At 46.6% G+C, this 19353-nt stretch overlaps 1 protein-coding gene across 1 annotated transcript in view; it reads left to right on the top strand.

The window, feature by feature from the left end:
* The window catches only part of LOC144792163 (uncharacterized), a 581805-nt gene that overhangs the window by 378552 nt on the left and 183900 nt on the right, over window positions 1-19353 (top strand). Inside the window, exon 22 of the mRNA XM_078667056.1 lies at window positions 16634-16875. Within this exon, the coding sequence (XP_078523182.1) occupies window positions 16634-16875 (242 nt within the window). The remainder of the gene's footprint in view (window positions 1-16633; window positions 16876-19353) is intronic.

Raw genomic sequence — 19353 nt, 5'->3', positions numbered from 1 at the left:
GGAGGGCGTGCCTGTGGTATCAAGGTCTGGTTAAATGACCGCTTTGAAGTCGCCCCCGACCACTGTCATCCCTAGGGGTAGAGAAGTAATAAGATCAGCGGTTCGCTGCAAGGTCAGTGTGACTGTCGAGGGAGGAGAATATATGGCAATAAGTTAAGGGTGTTCCCTCCTAATGTTCCACTCAGAGCCACGAAATGCCCCTAGTGGCTTGCGTGAGTACGAAGGGGAGGTTGCATAGCAGGAGAATTGACACACCCTTTTACCCTCGGATGAACCCTGAGTACCAAGCTCTGTCATAGCTGTATCTTACTTGAAAGGGACAGTTGTTGCCCATGAGGTGGGTCACTTGGAGCAGGAGTATGTCAGATGCTTGGCGTTGGGCGTATCGTTAAACTTCCGTCCTTTTGACCCTGTCGAGCAGCCCATTGACATTCCATGATAGTATTCGGAGGGGATCTCCACTATTTTGTGTTTGTGTCATGTTGGGTTTGGAGGAATTCGGAAGCCTGTAGGGCCAAGACTGGATGTGGGAATGATTGGGATATGATCTGGCTGCAAGGTGGTGGTTGTAGTGTTATCCTGTGGGCTGTATATGTTGCTCTCATGCTGCAAAGTAAGAGTGCTGTTGTAACAGACAATGTGCATCAATAGAAACTCGGGACAAAGGTCCCAACCCCCTCCTCCCTATACTTCGAGAACAGAACCATCTGTCGTCCCAATTAAGGTTAACGTAAACTAACCTAACTAGAACGTTCAGGTTTGGCGTTGCATGGAGGGGTCCTCCTTACAGCAGGATATTACATGACTTCGGCAAAGTTGTCTACAAAACATGACCATATGAGTGCATTCCTCTTTGACAACCCATTGGACAGCAAGGCCATCGGTCGGGCCAATAGGCCCGGAAGCGCCAGACTGCAAGAGAGATCCGATTTGGTGGAGTCAATGTGAAGAGTTTTAGGAGAGGTGCCTCTGGAGGCTGATTGATCGTGGGATCCGGATCATTGCCTGGGGCGGGAGTTGTTCAACAATACTTGATCTCCAGGGTGCAGACCAGCACCTGAGGGTGAGCCTGACATGGTTCAGCGAACTCCCCGCCCCTTGCGGGAACGTGTGTTCCTCCTGCGCGGCATGGGTGACCCCGCCCGGGTGACCCCAGCCCGGTCCCCTGAGGACAGGGCCGAGGCATCCATCCTGAGGGGGCACTCCTCGGTCAGCCAGGTCCAGGCAGCCTCAGAAGACTCAAAGAGATGCGTCTTGTTTTGGAGCACCACTTGGTGGCGGGCCGGGAAGAGCAATCTGTATTGGCGATTCAGAGCGTGCAGTTTCTGTTTCACTTCAATGAATAAGCACCTCTGGGTCTGGACCTCCAGTGTGTAGTCAGGGAAGATCATTATGGGGTTACCTCGGTAAGTCAGTGTTTTTTGGTTGCGGGCTTCGCTCAGGATGGAATCTCTATCTTTGAAATTGAGGATCCTGTCAATTATGGGCCTCTGCGTTGCTCCAGGTGGAGGTCTGGGAGCCAGAGAGCGGTGGGCCTGTTCCACCGCAAACCATGCGGACAAGGAGTCTTTAGGCATCCAAGATCTGACCCATTGTTCGATGAGCTCTTCCACATGCCCCTGTTCCGTTCCCTCTGGAAACTCCACCAGGCGGAGATTATTGCTCCTCGATCCATTTTTGGCGTCTTCTGCCCTTTTATGCTGCTCTCTAGTGTGGGTCTCTAGGCGGTCCACTTGTTCCTTTAGCTAAGTAACGTCGTCCTTGGCAGTAGAAATGCAGGATTCAGTTTCCGAGATATGGGTCATCGCATTCCGGAGATCCTGTCGGAGGAGAGCCATGTCTACTCGGACCTTGCAAATCTTTTTTGCGACTGAGATCTGCGAGGTACTGATCGCTTTTAGGATAGTGTTGAGATCTGCGCCAGCTGGGGTGGGTTTCTTGGTGGTCCTGGCCACCGTTTCCGGGTCATTGGTTGTATATTGGTCCATCTTGGTCTGTGTTGAAGGAGGCTTAGGCCCTCGGTCCTTCCCCATGGTGACAGTCGGGCGCAGATGGCTTGCGTTCCGGCCACTCCAGAGTTTGGATTGTTGTGTCTGGGGAGAGAATAGTCTCTGTTCCCTTGATGAGTATGTGGAACAAAAAGGAGGCGATCAGATCCAGTAGTTCAGGGCCACCTCACTGTGCTGCAGGTAGGCTCAGGTGTGTTGGCACGTTAGCGGGATGCTCTCCAGGGGTCCCAGCAGCTTCGAGCATCTCGCTATTTTCTGGTGTACTGCACTCCGGGGAGCAGCGCAGGGTTGTCAGGGTGCTGGGTTGGAGCCCGGGGGACCAAGATATGTGTCAAAGGTGGGTCCACAGCACTCCCCGGTTCCCCCGGGAAGATCTAATTATGACTGGGTGGCCCATACGGGGAGGAGCCACTGCCACATCATCGTCCCTGGCCCCCATGCACCACTGCTTACCTCAGGGACACATTAATAGCACTGGGGTGAAGCCTTTCTCTTTCCTGGCGCCAAATAGGCAAGTGGCTAGATTCCACAAACCTGCCCAGGTGACCATGTCTTCCTTATTCAACACCCTTGACTGATATCCTAGTAGAATTATAACAACAAAAGAGTATGCCTTTTGGAGAGTAGGGTTATTTCACAAAAGGTCGAGTCAAGGTGCAAAGTGTTTTAATTTTCACAGCACCTGTGCTAAACATTCATTAGCTCATTACTCACAACATGAATACACACATATTAAACACAATTTCAATAAGCCCAAAGAGGGGGGAGGGAAAGGGAAGTGCAAGGGGGAAAAAATTAACATTTCTTGCTAGTTAGACATCACTATTTCAAAAAACATATTTTCAATTACGTGTGACCATATTTGGAAAATCACAAGAGAGAATACACAGATCCCCAAGCGTGGGGTCTACAACAGTGTGTAAGAAAACAACATCATATTTTGTTTTGTTTTTTGTTTTTTATACAGAATCTCCTATTTGGCTGTATACATTAGACCATTCCGTAGGAGTTCAAATCAGTAGAGAAGTCTACGTTTCGACCCTAGATTGTAGGACAGTGTATCCTTACTAGGCGGGTCTTCGTCAGGACGTGAGGGAAGGGGAGGAGTGTAGGGCTGTTCCTGATCAGGAGTCATATAAATTCCTGGTAACACATAGTTCTGGCCAAAGCCGGGCGGAGTGGTGGATCGTTAAAAAATCAGCGGTACCTCTACAGCGTTGCTGTGTAGGATCAAGGTGCGTGTATCAATACATTGAAGTTGGGTCCATACAAATCATGGTTCAGCAGTGGATCCGCGATGACATGGTAACGCAGAAATGCGAGTCAGCGTCTGTTGTGGTCAGGGTCCAATTTTACAATGCAAAGTCTCTGATTAGAGGGAACCTTACAGCAAGTAATCAATTGCGGTCGGAGGGTTTTCTTAAAGGGCGGCGGTGTACGCGAGTCCAAATTCCACCATTTGATCCGAAGTGTTTTTCTCCATGCGCGCGTGTATGCAGCAGCGTCTCATCTCAGTCAAGAAGAATCAGGACGCTGCTGGACTCGCGCACACCGCCGCCCTTTAAGAAAACCCTCCGACCGCAATTGATTACTTGCTGTAAGGTTCCCTCTAATCAGAGACTTTGCATTGTAAAATTGGACATATTTTATATTATTTATATATACATATATAAAATACAGCAACGCTGTAGAGGTACCGCTGATTTTTTAACGATCCACCACTCCGCCCGGCTTTGGCCAGAACTATGTGTTACCAGGAATTTATATGACTCCTGATCAGGAACAGCCCTACACTCCTCCCCTTCCCTCACGTCCTGACGAAGACCCGCCTAGTAAGGATACACTGTCCTACAATCTAGGGTCGAAACGTAGACTTCTCTGCTGATTTGAACTCCTACGGAATGGTCTAATGTATACAGCCAAATAGGAGATTCTGTATAAAAAACAAAAAACAAAACAAAATATGATGTTGTTTTCTTACACACTGTTGTAGACCCCACACTTGGGGATCTGTGTATCTCTCTTGTGATTTTCCAAATATGGTCACACGTAATTGAAAATATGTTTTTTGAAATAGTGATGTCTAACTAGCAAGAAATGTTAATTTTTTCCCCCTTGCACTTCCCTTTCCCTCCCCCCTCTTTGGGCTTATTGAAATTGTGTTTAATATGTGTGTATTCATGTTGTGAGTAATGAGCTAATGAATGTTTAGCACAGGTGCTGTGAAAATTAAAACACTTTGCACCTTGACTCGACCTTTTGTGAAATAATCCCACGTATTATACCTCGAATTGTGGAATTTGTTGTGTTTTGTCTGGGACCCCTTTTTTCCTATACCGAATAAATACCCAGGTCCCACTGACTATATGGGTTCAACCCCAATATTTACTAAATTTTGGAGAGTAGAGCACAAATGTAGAATCCAACTAGGTTCTTAATAAAGCCCTCACTCACCAACCTGGTTGGTGACATGCTTCATCATTGGGCCCCACCAGGAGAGGCCGAATGCCACTCTAGTGTGCTTCAACGCCAGAATTACTGCGGAGCTGGTACTGTGTGTTCAGTGAAAAGTGAGAGTGACTTAAAAATTACCTGATTGTGTCAAAAAACAAATTTTATGGTAGGTAGCAGACTTAAAGAAATTGCGAAACTGAGAGGTGTCAGGCAATGGTACCTGCTGGGCATTTCCCAGCTGAAGAGCATATTGTGTCGAGGGAAACTGGTAACATTCTCGTACCTCCAGACAGAGTATGCCATGGCCACATCCCAGCAATACAAATTTCTGCAGCTAGCACACGCATGGCAGGCACAACGTATTGACACGACAGCCATTCCGGTGTGCGCGCCATTAGAGGGTCGCCTCCTGATGGGTGAGATAGGAGATGAGGCAGTCTCCTGGACATACAGGCCCATCATCAGTAACTAGCCAGACTCTTTGCAGAATTTGAAAAACAAAAGGGAACTAGACGTGGGGGCAATAGAGGACCTAGACTGGGAAATGGTGTTGATGCACCCTCGTGAGGTGGCCATCAAGTCACGCTTAAGATTGATTCAACTCAAATATTTACACAGGGCATACTATGATAGGGCACGTTTACATCGCATAGGAAGGGCGGAGGAGCCCAATTATTTGCGCTGCCAAGCACTGGAGGGCAACTTCTTCCACACGGTTTGGGAGTGCGCCCAGATTCAGAGATATTGGAGGACTCTTTTAGAGGAAGTAGGGGCCATTCTGGAGGGGACAATTCCTCTGAACCCACAGTTAGTCCTGCTGGGAGTCTCCACCTAGGTCAATCTCCCTAGGACAAAAATACTGCTACTCTAGCTAGGACTAGTTGTAGCAAAGCGTGACTTGGCTAAGACATGGGGGGCAGTGACGGGCCCATCACTGAATGAGTGGAAGAAAAATATGGATATGTATGTGCTGGGGGAGAAAACGACCTATCAGGCAAGGGGGTGTCCTAAAAAGGTCTGGAGAATATGGAAGTCTTGGTCTTGAGATGGGATGGGAAGGGGGACAGGGGAGGTGGGTGTGAAGGGAGCCGAAGGGACATACCACAACCATCTTATTGTATTCTACTGAATACGGAACTAGATGTTGAAGTATTCTTATTAAAAAGTCTTCACATTCTTAATGAATATTGTATCTGTAAATGCCAATAAACACATTTATCAAAAAAATCAAAAATAAATTATTCATAGCCAATCAGACGTGTATTAAAAACAGGGTGGGGGATATAGGTGCTAAATAAATTGTTTGGCAATATCCACTAGTGTGCGGTCAACATGTTCCTGCCTATGTGTAATGATTAATAAGGCATTCGTCAGGACCAGGGAAAGGTAAACCTCGGCGGTGTGGGCACACTAATGCCCACCCTAACCTGAGGTTATTAATGTGAAAAATATTTAAAAATATTAAAAACAATATTAGTTTGATGGACCTCGTGTTGAGAGGAACCAAGTTTACAATGAGGTGTAATCATTATTTACACCATGGGTCTCAGGAGGGGAGTGGTAGCAAAATTGCTAGGCACCCGCTCGGTACCTGCACAATTCCTCTTGTAACCTATTACCTTCGACTTCTTTCCTAGACTCCTCCCAACAGGGAGTCAAAATGTATGGAGGCATTTGGGGAAAGAATGTTTTCCTCAACCAATCTTGCTCTCGCTCTGCTAGTTGTCTGCTTGGGCAATCCTCTCTTGCATTGTGTGACATGATCAACAAGATCTAGCCAGCAGTCCCCAATGAATTCCACTCGAACGTGGCACAAATCATTCAGGATGGCCAGGATGTGGCAAAGTATGTCATCCGTTCAGGACTGGACACTACTGAGTGTTTAGGCAGGGCAGTCAATACCAGCTTGGTGCTTCATCCCCATACGTGGATGAGAGCCACAGATATTTTGGGTGATATTTAGGTCTCAATAATGGATATGCTATTTGACTGCGCCCATCTTTTTGGAGCCAAAGCAAAGTCTGCACTTGAGCACTTTAAAGAAAACAGGGCGCTCCCTCTGACTTTCTGTTCCTGTGTGGCAGTATCACCAACAATTCCACCTCTCTCAAGGCTTTGGCAGGGGTGTAGCTTACAGACCATATCAGTTTCCACCAGCTCAGCAGCAGCGTCTTTAGTCCTTTCGAGACTGGGCCAGGGAGCCAGCCTACAATTTCATGGCCAGCAGGGACAACTTGTTACCCAGTCCCACACCCCTCCCGCTTCAGCTTCCAAACTGCTTTAGTTTGCCCTCAACTGCACATGGCCAACCTGCAGGTTTATTACCCCCAAGGGTGGGTGGCAGAGCATTGCATCCAACAAGTGAGTCGTCCAAATACTCCAACAGGATTACATCCTGTCCTTCCCATCTGGCCCGCAGTATATTTCACCTTGATCAGAGTGATTTTCTGGGAACATTTTGTCCCATTCTGCAGCTGAAAGTGCAGGCTCTTTTGGGCAAAGGAGCCATAGAGGGGGTCCCAGTATCAGAAATAGGAAATGAATGTTATTCACAATATTTCCTGATGCTGAAGAAGAAAGGAGGTCTGAATCTTATTTTAGATATCTGCCCTCTTAACTTGTTCCTCAAAAAAAGACAAATTCAAGATGCTCATGCTGGCCTAAGTCTGCCCTGCTTCCAGGAGACTAGATGGTAGCGCTGGATCTGCCGGATTCTAATGTTCATATTCCCATACTGCAGACCCACAGGCATTTGCTGCAGCTCAAGGTAGGTCAAGAGCATTTTCAGCTTTCCATGCTGACCTTTGACCTTACCATTGACCCTCGAATGTCAACAAAAGTCATGGCGATGTTGTAGGTTGAGTATACTAGTCTTCCCCCTACCTTGACAACTGGCTCTTGAAGGCAGGTTTACCACCACCTGCAGATGATGGTAAAGCTCATAAAGTTTTTTGCGTTCTTTAACTATGTGCCAAATTCAAACCCAAAGCCTTCTCAGAGCCTCCTGCTCACCAGAGCCATGCTGGGTATGGTGCAATTTCGAACCTTCAGCCCACTCTATTTCCCCCAACACTCAGTCAACTAGTGCAAAACATTTGGGTTATGATCCCAATTTCTGAACCTGTCTTGGATCTCATTGAGAGCGCCAAGACTTTTTGGCGTGTTGGCTTTCTGCATTCTGCTTGTTAGCATACCAGATGGCACATGTGGGATCTGCAGTGGGACCTCTAGTCTCAGTAGGCTCAGCACTAAGGGAACTTGTGAGATTCCATTCAGGCTTTGGAGGAGATTGCAAAAGGCCTGCATGTGGTATTACAATAAGCAGGGCAGGTTGGAGTCCTACAACTTGTGCAAGGAGGATCTGCGATGGCTAAGCTGTCAGGGCATTTCCCTTTTCATCAACTACCTGGCAGTACATTTGAATGCCAGAGTGGACAAACACAGCTGGAAATGCCTAGAAAAACATGAATGGTAGTTACACCCATAGGTGGCACAGGGTGCCTTCAAGCAATGTGGAGAACAATGGGTCCATCTCTTCGCCACTGATGATAACATTCAGTGTCAAAACGTTTGCGTACTGAAGTTCCAAAGAAGGCTCTTTACCTCTAGAGTAAAGCTCAGTACTCCTATGTGGCTTCCTGCCTCTGCTTCTCCTACCCAGAGTTATAACGTTCAGGAACAACCAGGTCCAAGACATCCTAGTGGCTCCAGATTGGGTCAGGAGGATTGGTACAAGGGACTTCTGGGCATGAGCATCTGTCCTCTGATCAGACTGCTGCTATTGCAGGATCTTTTGTTGCAGTAGCACAGTGGGGTATTGCGCATGGGCCTGCCCTATCTACACCTCCATGCATGACAATTTAGAGGCAGCAGTATACTGTATTTGATGTACTCCTGAAGTTGTGGATGTCATTTTGACGGCCAGGCACACATTTACAAAAACTTTCTTTTCTGGATGCTGGGATAGGTTTGTGTCCTTGTGTGGTTCCGGCAATACGGACCCATTATACACAAAACTGTGGGATGTCTTTATTTTTGTGTTGCTTTTAGCCCAACAAGGAATTGCAGGGACAATGATGAAGGCTATTTGATGGTCTTTCAGCCTTGGTGCATTTGCCAGACCAACCGTCCTTGTTTTTAGTCACCTGTGGTGTTGCATTTTCCTAAAGGTTCAGTACATATGTTGTCACCTAAACCGTTTGTGACATCTCAGTTGGTCCTTTATTTAGTTCTCAAATTCCTTATGTGTACCCTTTTAAATATAATGTCCTTTGCCTCTCCTGGCTCTAAAAACAGTCTTTCGCATTGCTATTACTTCAGGCATTTTAAGTTCAATCACCTTATCCCACTTTTATCCAGACAAACTGGTGTTCTGGAATAAAACAGCATTCCTGCCGAAACTTGTGATTCCTTTTCATGTCAGACAACCCATTGCTCTTCTGGCATTCTTTGCTCCACCTTAACCCTCAAAAGTGGAAGAGAGACTATATAGTTTGAACCCCCCAAAAAATTGAGCTTGAACATCTATCATACCAAGGACCATCGGGTGGATGAACAGCTCTTTGTGATGATCTCTGAAGCATAGAAAGTCAAGGTGGTACAGAAGCTGACCCAGTCATGATGGAGTGTCCTATTAAGATCTGATACGCCTTGGCTAAGAAGTAACCTGCAGAAGGTCTGATAGCTTGTTCTCACTACTGCGTTGCCATGTTCAATGTCTGTTCTAGGTATCTGTCAGGCTGCTACATGGGCGTTGGTATATGTGTTCATTAAGCTTTATTGCCTCTTTATTTAGGTCCGTCGAGAGGGGCATTTTGCCTGCTCTGTCCTGCAGGACATTTTGTTCTGAGCCATTCCACAGACGCACCACCAGGGGGAGTACTACTTTGGTATCTGTTCAAGGTGAGGAATCTGTGATTAGAAGTATTCTTCAGAACAACAAGTTATTACTAGTAACTAGCTTTCTGGTGGATACTCTAATTGCACATTCCTTACCTCCCTCCCAACTAGTTCTGAGGAATAATTTCTTTTTCCATACATAAAAACGTCCCAATCTGCACACTGGCACATCTAATCATTTATTGAGCTTCCCATTGGATGGCTCAGATGGGATCAAGAAAGAAAGCGATATCAACTTGCATGGGTGGTGCTTAAATGAGGCTTCAGTGTCACTTCTGGGGAGAGACATAGCTGATGGGGATTCGCACAACCCTACTTGCCCGTGCAGGAGCTATACGATGAAAACTATCCAGTCTGGTGCTTGGGGGTATTCATAAGATGAGTAGTCTGCAATTAGAGTATGTACCACAAAGAACACTACCAAAGGTAAGTAACTTGTACTACTGAACCAAAACACCGGGAAAACAGCAGCTCTCATAAACCCTCTCCTACTCCCACCCAAAGAGAATCTTTGACAAACTGGGGTCAAGTCATGTTGGTTTATTAAAACACAAATACATTTTGCTATCTTATTCACACTTTAAAAAAGGTTGCTACCTCCGAATAAAATCTTATCTTTTTCCTTCCACTAAATTGTAGTCTTTAAATACCACCTTTTCTTTTTAGTAACCTCCTTTTGAGCCCAAACATCTCTTTTATCATCTTCATCAAATACTCATGTCAACTGCTTTTTTCTCATTCGTAAATATATTAGGAAGCAGTTTTGGGCTTAGGGTGCTCCATTGTAGTTTTGGAAAGGGGCTATTCTTGGGACTGTAAAAAAAATCCGAAAAATTTGCCTTTGAGAGGCATCGTGGTTTGTTCCTCCACATTGGACATGCTGGATTCTTCACTCTCTTTGTAATATATATGCGATCTGATAGAGACTTCTAGCTGCAGATTCATTACCTTAGAATAATCCCCAGGTGTCAGACTGGATCTGGAAACTGAGCAGTATCTCTGCACACCATTAGGGGCCTTGTTCTGCTCTGCATCAGTATTATCATCTGCGTTGGACGTGTCATGCATGTTGCCTATATAAGCGCCACCCCTGTTCACTTACATCAATTATTTTCTTTCCATGCCAGTCAGCGCATATCTGGAGAGAGCCACCTCCAGTCATTTGTGACTGACTTTTTTCGACGTTTGTGTGAATTTCCTTTTTTTAGAGACTTTCCTTCCAGTGTCTAGGGATGTCCCCCAACAAACCATTGGGGTTTAAACCCTGTGGATCTTGTCACAGACAGATGTCTGTGACAGACTCACGTCTGGTTCATATGTGGTGCTTGGAGCCAGACCACGATTCTAAGACTTGTAGTGACTGCCGAGCTATGATTGCCAAGGAGCCGAGGGAGTGCTCCTTGAAGCTCCTCATCATCTGATGCCGGTCGACTCCAAGACGCTCCAGGTCCCGTTCGCTGGGAACATCCCAGGCCCATTCGCGGAGTAACTTGAGTGGCTTGTCCCTGCGCTTGAAGTTGTTGGGTAAGTCCCACAAGAAAAGTGTGGGAACAATGTAATTCTAGGCCTTTCTTCCATGCAGAGCCTGTGCCTGGGTCTGCTCTGTGCCTCCCCAAGATTCCCGGAGCTTGAGCGCCTAGCCCCTACCCCCACCACCTCCCCAACTTTGTGACTTTTTGGAGATCATGCACCTCATTTCTGGGCAGGCAGGCCCCTCTAGATAACCTTCAGGTCTGATGAGTTCAGCTGGTGACCCCACAGGAATATGCGCCTGCAAGTGTGCCCTGGGCACCAGTCGGGCCCCCTCGGTGTGGAACTGCTCCGATCGCAGAACCATGACCTTTCCCGGAGCCTGTTCTAGTAACGTCATTCCCGGCACCACCGACCCCATCATTATCCCGTACTGATATGGAGCTGGACCAACATTGCCCGACACTGATTCTGGCCCCAGTCAGATATCGAAGAACGGAGTCGGAGCCAGTGCCACCTTTTTTCAAACGACACAGAGAGGAGTAAGATTAGGGATGATCTGAGGATGTTTACAGCTACCATTCCCTTGAAGAGGCCGATGACAACTGGTATGAGGTGGTCTGACTCCTCACCAGACACTGACCTGGCCTCTCCTCCCTAGTGTGATTATGGAGAAAGGGGTCTCCTTCTCTATGTTGGTGAAGAGGGTAGCTGAGGTCCTGGACCTTCAGCTTCTGTTGGTGGCAGTCAAAATTAATGTCTTGACTAAGGTGCTTCATGCAGGAGTAATCACCTCTGAATCCTTTCTCCCTTTAAATAAAACCCTCACTGATATCCTGCTCTCTCCTGGGCCAAGCCTTGCACAAGAGTGTCTGTGCACAGGACAGTTGCATGCTGCCATCTCCCCACTGCTGGGGTCCCAGCTTCCCTCACCCAGCACTACACCCTGGAAAGCCAGGCTTCCACCTTGAAAGTCAAGCCTGGTGCATTCTCTACCACACCATCAGGTAGGGAATCCAAGAGACCGGACACCTTTGGCAAAAGGATGTTCTCTTCCACTGACTTTGCCCTGCGATTGCTGAACATCTATTTGGCCGATACACATCAGTTGCACAAGTGCTGCCCATGGTCTCATTGGAGGTCCAAGCCATAATGTTACAGGCTATTGCGGATGGTAGGGATGCAGCAAAGTTCACCATTCACTGCAAGCTGGATACGGCTCACTCGCTAGGAAGAGCGATTGAGTCATCTGTGGTATTCAGACACCACAGCTGGTTGAGGTTGACTGGCTTTTCGGGGGATACCCAGTCATCCCTTATGAACATGCCCTTCAAAGTCACTGCCTCTGTGGGGACAAAGCAGATTCAATGCTGGAGTGCTTTATGGACAGCCGAGCCACTGCCTGGTCCTTGGGTCTCTCTATGGCTCCACACCAACCCCATTCTACCTTTCGCCCATTCTGTGGGTACAGTAGGGGCTACCAACCACGTCCATTCCTACCTAGCCACCAGAGCCAACAGACTTCCCAGTCCTTTTGTGGCTGTGGACACGGTTCCCACAAGCCTCCTGAGACAACCAGCCAGAGGTTGCCCCAGTCCTGCAAACCTTTTTAGATTGCCCTCATACCATCATGGGCCCCAGTTGGTGGCAGAATCTGCTATCATCTGCCCCCCTTCTGGCAGTCCATTACATCGGACAAATTGTCAGTGGAGTTACTCCATCCCTTTTCTAGAAACCCACGACCCGTGCCACCATTTTCAGACCAGGTGGCAGAGGAACACTTCTCCCTGCTCCATCAGGAAGGCTTTTTGGCCAAAAGAGACATTAAGAGTGTGCCGGCATCAGATGTACGTTATGGTTGCGCTTCCTGCTGCTTTCCGGTGCACAAGAAGGACTGGAGGCCTTTGCCCAGTTTTAGACCTGTGCCCTCTCAATTTCTTCCTGAGAAGGAGAAATTCAAGAAGCTCATGTTAGCTCAGGTTCTGTCTGCCCTAGACACTGGAGACTGGATGATTGCGCGGGACTTGCAGGTTCCATATTCCCGTTCTGCCAGCCCACAGATGCTACCTGCAGTTCATGGTGGGTTATGAGCCTTATCAGTTTGCTGTGCTCCCTTTTGGCCTTACCAGCACCCCTCAGATGTTCACCAAGGTGATGGCAGTAGTTGCGTCACATCTGCAGAGGTATGGGGTTCCTGTCTTCCCCTACCTCAATGACCAGCTATTGAATGTGGGCTTGCCCCAGGCAGTTGTCTCCCACATCCAGACTTCAGCAGACCTCTTTTATTCACTGGGATTCACAATCAACGTGCCAAAGTCCCACCTGAATCCCCCCAGATGCTTCCTTTCATTAGAGCCATTCTTAACACAATGCAGTTTCAGACCTAGCCTCTGGAACAGTGAGTCCAGGATATTCGGGCTATGATTCTGATGTTTCAATCTCTATCCTGGATTTCAGTGAGACTGACTGAGGTTGCTGAGCATTATGTCCTCCTGCATCCTGCTGGTAAGACATGCCCACTGGCATATGCAGGCTCTGCAGTGGAACCTGTAGGTCCCTTAGGGTGTAGCATCAGGAATCTCTCTGACCTAGTCCAGATATCGGAGGCAACTATAAAAGATCTGCAGTGGTGGCTGACAGACCGCAATTGGGTTGGCAGCACACACCTTTCCCTTCCCCAGCCAGAGCTGACTATAGTGACAAATCCATCACCACTGGGCTTGGTTTGCCATCTGTGAGATGTGGACATCATAGGGCTCCAGTTTACGTCAGAGTCTCAACTCCACCCCAAATTGCTGGAGTTGAGAGCAATCCATCTGGCATTGAAATCTTTTCCTACATCCATCAAGGGGAGGCCAGAGCAGGTGTTCACAAACAACACCACCGCTATGTGGTATTACAATAAACAGAAACAGGATGGGGTGGGGTCATGGACCCTGTGTCATGGGGCCCTGCATCTCTGGACATGGCTGGAATATCAAGGAATTTCCCTGGTTGTTCAACATCTGGTGGGCTCTCTGAACGCCAGTGCAGACAATCTCAGCCCACAATGCCTAGCGGATCACAAATGTTGGCTCCATCCGGAGGTGGTGCAAAGTCTCTTTAGAGATGAGATTTATTCGCCACCACCAAGAACGCTCAATGCCAGCACTTTTGCACTCTGAACCTTCCAAAGTGACTCACCTGGAGATACTTTTCATCTTGAGTGGAGCTCAGATCTCCTGTATGCCTTTCTGCGGATACCACACCTGCCCAGTGTTCTCAAGAAGATCAAGAACAACTGGGCCCAAGTTATTCTTGTGGCTTTGGATTGGGCATGGAGAGTCTGGTATCCAGAACTTCTGAGCATGAGCTTCTGTCCTTCTGTCAGGCTGTCCCTTTAGGAGGTTTTGCAGCAACAGGGCATGGGCCTGCTATTGAAACTGCGCAAACTCCTAATTCATGCATGGAGATTGATCGGTGAGAGCTGACAGCTTTTGACCTCCATTCTGAAGTATGTGATGTTATTCTGGCAGCCAGGCGTCCCTCAACCAAGACAGTATTGCCTGCAGTTGGGAGACATTTTGGGCTTGGTGTGCATCCAAACAGGTTGATCCCCTTTCTGCACCCTTATCTGAAGTTTTGTTTGTTCTTTCATTCGCCCAGCAAGTCTTTGCTTTGGGCCCGTTAAAGGGTACAGTTCAGCCATATCAGCATTGTTGCGGTTGCCAGATAAGCTCTCCCTGTTCAAGTCACTGGTTGTGACTCGTTTTCATAAGAGACTACAGTATATGTTCCCTCCAAAATCCTTCTGCACGCCCCAGTGAGACATGAATATAGTTTTCACCTTCCTTATGTATGCACCTTTCGAGCCCTTATACAACTACCCTCTTTGCTTATAGACCATAAAATCTACCTTTCTTGTGGCCATTATATTGGCCAGGAGTTTTAGCGAGCTGCAAGCACTTTCTCTGCACCCTCCTTACACATAACAAATTAGTTCTAAGTACAAATGCCTTTTTCCTCTTGAAAGTGGTGACACCTGTTCACATGGGTCGGACCATTACCTTGCCTACCTTTTTTGCTCTGCCTCACCTTTCCAAAAAAGAGCAATGACTCCACTTACTACTATGATCAATGTATGACGACAATGCTCCTTTTGGGTCCAGAGAGTTCCGGGTGGACGATCAACATTTCATTGGTTTCGCTGGGGCAAAGAAAACAAAGGCTGTGCAGAAAAGGACCATGTTATGATAGGTAGTGCTCTACATTAAGATCTGCTATGCGCTGGCCAAGAAGCAATCCCCTGAGGGCTTGCATGCTCATTCCACCAGAGCCAAGGCTGCGACCACTGCTTTACTTCTTGGAGTCCCTGTCTTGGACATTTGTCTGGACATTTGTCAGCCTGTAACGTGGACATCTCTGCACATGTTTTCCAAGCACTGTTGCCTGCGTAGTCAGGTGTGTCGCGGTGGGCACTTTGCCCGTTTGGTCCACCAGGGCTTCCTGGTCTAAATGTGTTCACAGACCCATCTCCAGAGAGCTATTGCTTGGGAATCTAATCTAATCTAAGGTAAGGAGTCCGCAGCTAGAAGTCTATCAGATGAACAAGTTACTTACGTTTGGTAACGCCTTATCTGGTAGAGACTCTATCTATCCTCAGATTCCTTACGACTGTCCCATTCTCCCTGCTCTGTAAACAGATTTCTCCATATAGGTTAACCCTTATGAGGTCTTTGGTGTCTGCACTCTGGTACATCAGCAACCTTCGTGGGTCCGTGCTTTTGGATTGGAAAGGTCGTGAAAAGTAACTGATGTCTGCTTGCTGATGTGGTGCTTATATAGGCACCACACACTTCACTTCCGGTGTGGACGACGCTGCCGATGCAGAGCCTAGTGACACCACATATCGGCAAGCAGAGGTGCTGTTCAAAAAGTTTCCAGATTCAGTCTGACACCTGGAGAATATTCTAAGGTAAGGAATCTGCAGTTTTATAGTCTCTACCAGATTAGTGGTTACCAAAGGTAACTTATTCTTTGGGTTTAAAGTATTCTGGGGCCCACATCAGGAGTAGAGAAATATTCTAGATATTAGTCATAACTTCAACAAAGATCACTGTGATGCAGAACCAGTACTGCAAGAAAGTAACCTTTTCTTATTCTGCATACTCATAATAAACTGATTACCCGTCATAGAATCCAGAGCCAGAAGTACTAACCTAGTTTGCAGTCCCAAACACTACGATTCATATTGGCATGTTTAGGTTGATATGCTTTTTAACAAATTATTTAGTTAGCTTCGCAACTTAAATGTTCTGGCTTTGGGGCTGTTGAAGCTCTAGTTTATCATTTTTTTCTAAGATAAGATTCTTGTTTTAGAACTGTTCAGCAAGTAAAAATAATAATTCACTAGCCAGACACACATTCTGTTTTGAGTTTTGTGGTTCATTGGGAATTGGCAGACAATAACTGTCCTAAAGTAATTGGCAAATCATTTCATGCTGATAATGATACCTGGGAAGTCCTTTTGCTGCCAAATATGTGAACAATGTTACTTTTTGTGTATGAAAAATTGTTAGATGTTAAACGTTGGAGTGAAGCATAGTTAAATTACAAATCTGAATAATGGAAAGGTAAGTGCTAGCATGTATTTTAAAGTGGCAGGACTCTGAAATCATGATAGCTTTGTTAAAGTGAGTACACTTGGCTTTGTGGATAGATGGGGTTCTGTAGTGGTGTCATATACTTTGCAACATCTTTGTGGTGTGAGAAGTAGTGCCGGTGCGTTATGTCAGTTTAATTCTTGTTGATTTTGAATTTAGGAGAGAGCCATAGACGTGGACCGGTTGAAAGAGAGGCTCTTGCAGCTAGAGGAAGAGGTGCGCCTCCTGCAGGCAGAGGGGAGTGAAGCATCTTTCCGTGAGAAGGAGCTGCAGGCACAACTGGAGAGGGCTGAGAGGTCACTGGTGAGAGAGATCACCTCGGCATGTGAGCGGCTCCAGGATCCACTGAAAGGCACACCAGGGAGGGCGAGAGCAATAAGCCCGTCTCACACAAGGCACGGGTCAGTCTCTTACAGCCAGAGTTGACTCTCTCAGGAAGTTTTATGAAGTGCATACTGTTGACTGCATCTGTTTTATGAAGCTGGGCGCGTATACATGTTATCTGTCTTGTGCATATAACAGGTAGTATTGGGTTATTCAGTCACTCCTAGATGCCCTTTGCTATTTTTACAATAAAATGTCGCCTTTAGTTGTGCTTATAGAAAAGAACACTGCATTTCTAATGGATTTGGTTCCCTCCCTATATTTGTTCTTTTTCATTGGAAACCAAAGCCACAGACTGTGGACCCTGTAGCCATTTTAAAGTGTGACTGCACCTAGGACGAATGAATGTCACAACATTTAATTGCATAAACAAAACCGCCTTCCACAACCCCTTCAAGTTGCTTTTCTGCTCGCAGGAGTAAGGACACCAGCCCAGTGTCTAAAAAAAATACAAAAAACGTTTTGGAGGTCAAGGAGTGATTCCAGTTTTGAGGCATGCGCTCTTCTGAGAACAAGAGGAAAAGAAGAGTCCTCTTTGGAACATGAGCCTCCAGCAGGTGGAGGGTGTTCACTACGGACACATTCGGCTCCTTCCATGACATAGTTGGAGTTCTTTAAAGGACGAATAATTTCATTAATGATTCCATTGAGGAAATAGTTTGCTTATGTGATCCCATCGGAAAACAGTCGGAACACCGCGGTCTGAACCACTTGTGTTCTGAATGTCCGACTACGCAAGCTCTACCACTCTTGCCTTAGCTGTCCGCGGCTTGTGCAGGTAAGAGTGGTGAACTGAGTGGGGAGGGGGGGGGGCATTTTGACAGACGAGGACAAATGTATTCTTTATTTAATTTTCCCTCATGGTCGTCTGTCTTTGCAAGCTTCTTGGGGTCAGTAAGCTTGCAGTCAACCAGGTGTTGGCAAAGTTCTGGAAAACAGTGACTGAACATGTTCTCTCTGGTGATCAAATTGTACAGCCCCTCACTACCCTTCCACAACCATTCAGTGCCTTACACAAGTACCCCACAAAATCCCCCAGGGACTGGTGAGGCAGTTTCTGACTGTCCCTGAACCTCAACCTGTACTCTTCTGGGGGAACCCATATTTCTTGACAAGGGTCTCCTTCATAGGGGGATGCCTCTTCTGTCCCCCTTCTGTAGGGCAAATCTCCCATCACTAGGTATAGGCCTCCGGAATCCAACCCCCCAATCCTTCTCAGAGATCCTGTGGATCTCTAGAGCTACTTAAGTCAGGCACCAAGTCTCTGTGTATGTGAACCCTTCCAGTAGGGAAAACCTCTTAAATTAGTTTTTCACTACAGTGAGAAACAAAGAGTGTCGGTATCTGGTTTGGTAAAGAAAACTGGACATTTAAATATATATAAATATATATATATACCACAGAGGAAGGCGTATGCCGAAACGCGTCTGGTGCGTCTGAAAGTCTAATAAAATCTTTGACTTTCCCCCCGCGAGGGCTGTGTCTCTTTTGGAATCAAGAAGTAGACGAGAAGCTTTATATATTGCGGGAGCACCCCAGCATACAGCACCCGTGTATGAGTGCGTGAGTTGGTGCAACAGGAGCGACATATATATATATATAGCATTTAAAAGTACTTACTAATCAATATGCCCTGCACTCACAAATCTACCGGGCCGGTTTTGATGACTAGACCGCTTAAGTCGGATGCATGACTCTCACTCCCGACCGAGCGCCCAATAACATGCTAAGTCACTACTTACTATACAGCCTTAAGCCAATCACGATTGATATAAGAACAGGTATGAGAGGACAAACACAGAATCACCCGGGACATGTAAACAAACAGTACAATGTATCCAATGATATTAATTGAATAGCGTGTGATGTTATGTGATTATTTTAACACAGTTAAAACACCTGTTTCGTAAGATATATTACGAGCACAAATTTAAATGTGTAGAGTTTACCTGCTAAAAATGTTTTATGACAACAAGTGAAAACAGACTGCCATCATTTTCTAAATGTGCAAGTCATGTACTTGTCCACGTCATCACATAGGGTGTAACTTTGAAACCATAGCAACAGCCAGTGCAAACGAGTTTTGTTAATTGAACCCATGACAACATGTATCTGTATATATGTCGTACAATCTAAAATGCAGATGTTGGTGAACAAGGCGGGAGCAAGCCGCCGAAACGCGTCTGAGCAGAAACTGAATATGAAATAAACCGTTTGGATTGAGATTCACGGAGTCAGGAGTCAGCGCCTTCTGTGATTGAAAGTTTGGTGTGGTAAAGAATATATATATATATATTGCAATACTCCATCCACCGATAATCCAATGCCACACAACGGATCAGGATAGACACGCGGACCCAAATTTTCTTTGTGCTTATTTATTTAAAGTTTCTGCCCTGCATCCCATGACGCGTTTCGGTCCGACCTGGACCTTAATCACATGACGAGTTACTCACGGATAGGAGCCAAATTTAAAATGCACAATACCAAAATTA

The sequence above is a fragment of the Lissotriton helveticus genome, chromosome 11 (genome assembly GCF_964261635.1).
Source record: "Lissotriton helveticus chromosome 11, aLisHel1.1, whole genome shotgun sequence".
Lineage (NCBI taxonomy): Eukaryota > Metazoa > Chordata > Amphibia > Caudata > Salamandridae > Lissotriton > Lissotriton helveticus.
The sequence above is the reverse complement of the archived record's forward strand: the minus strand, read 5'-3'. Positions and strand labels throughout refer to the sequence as shown.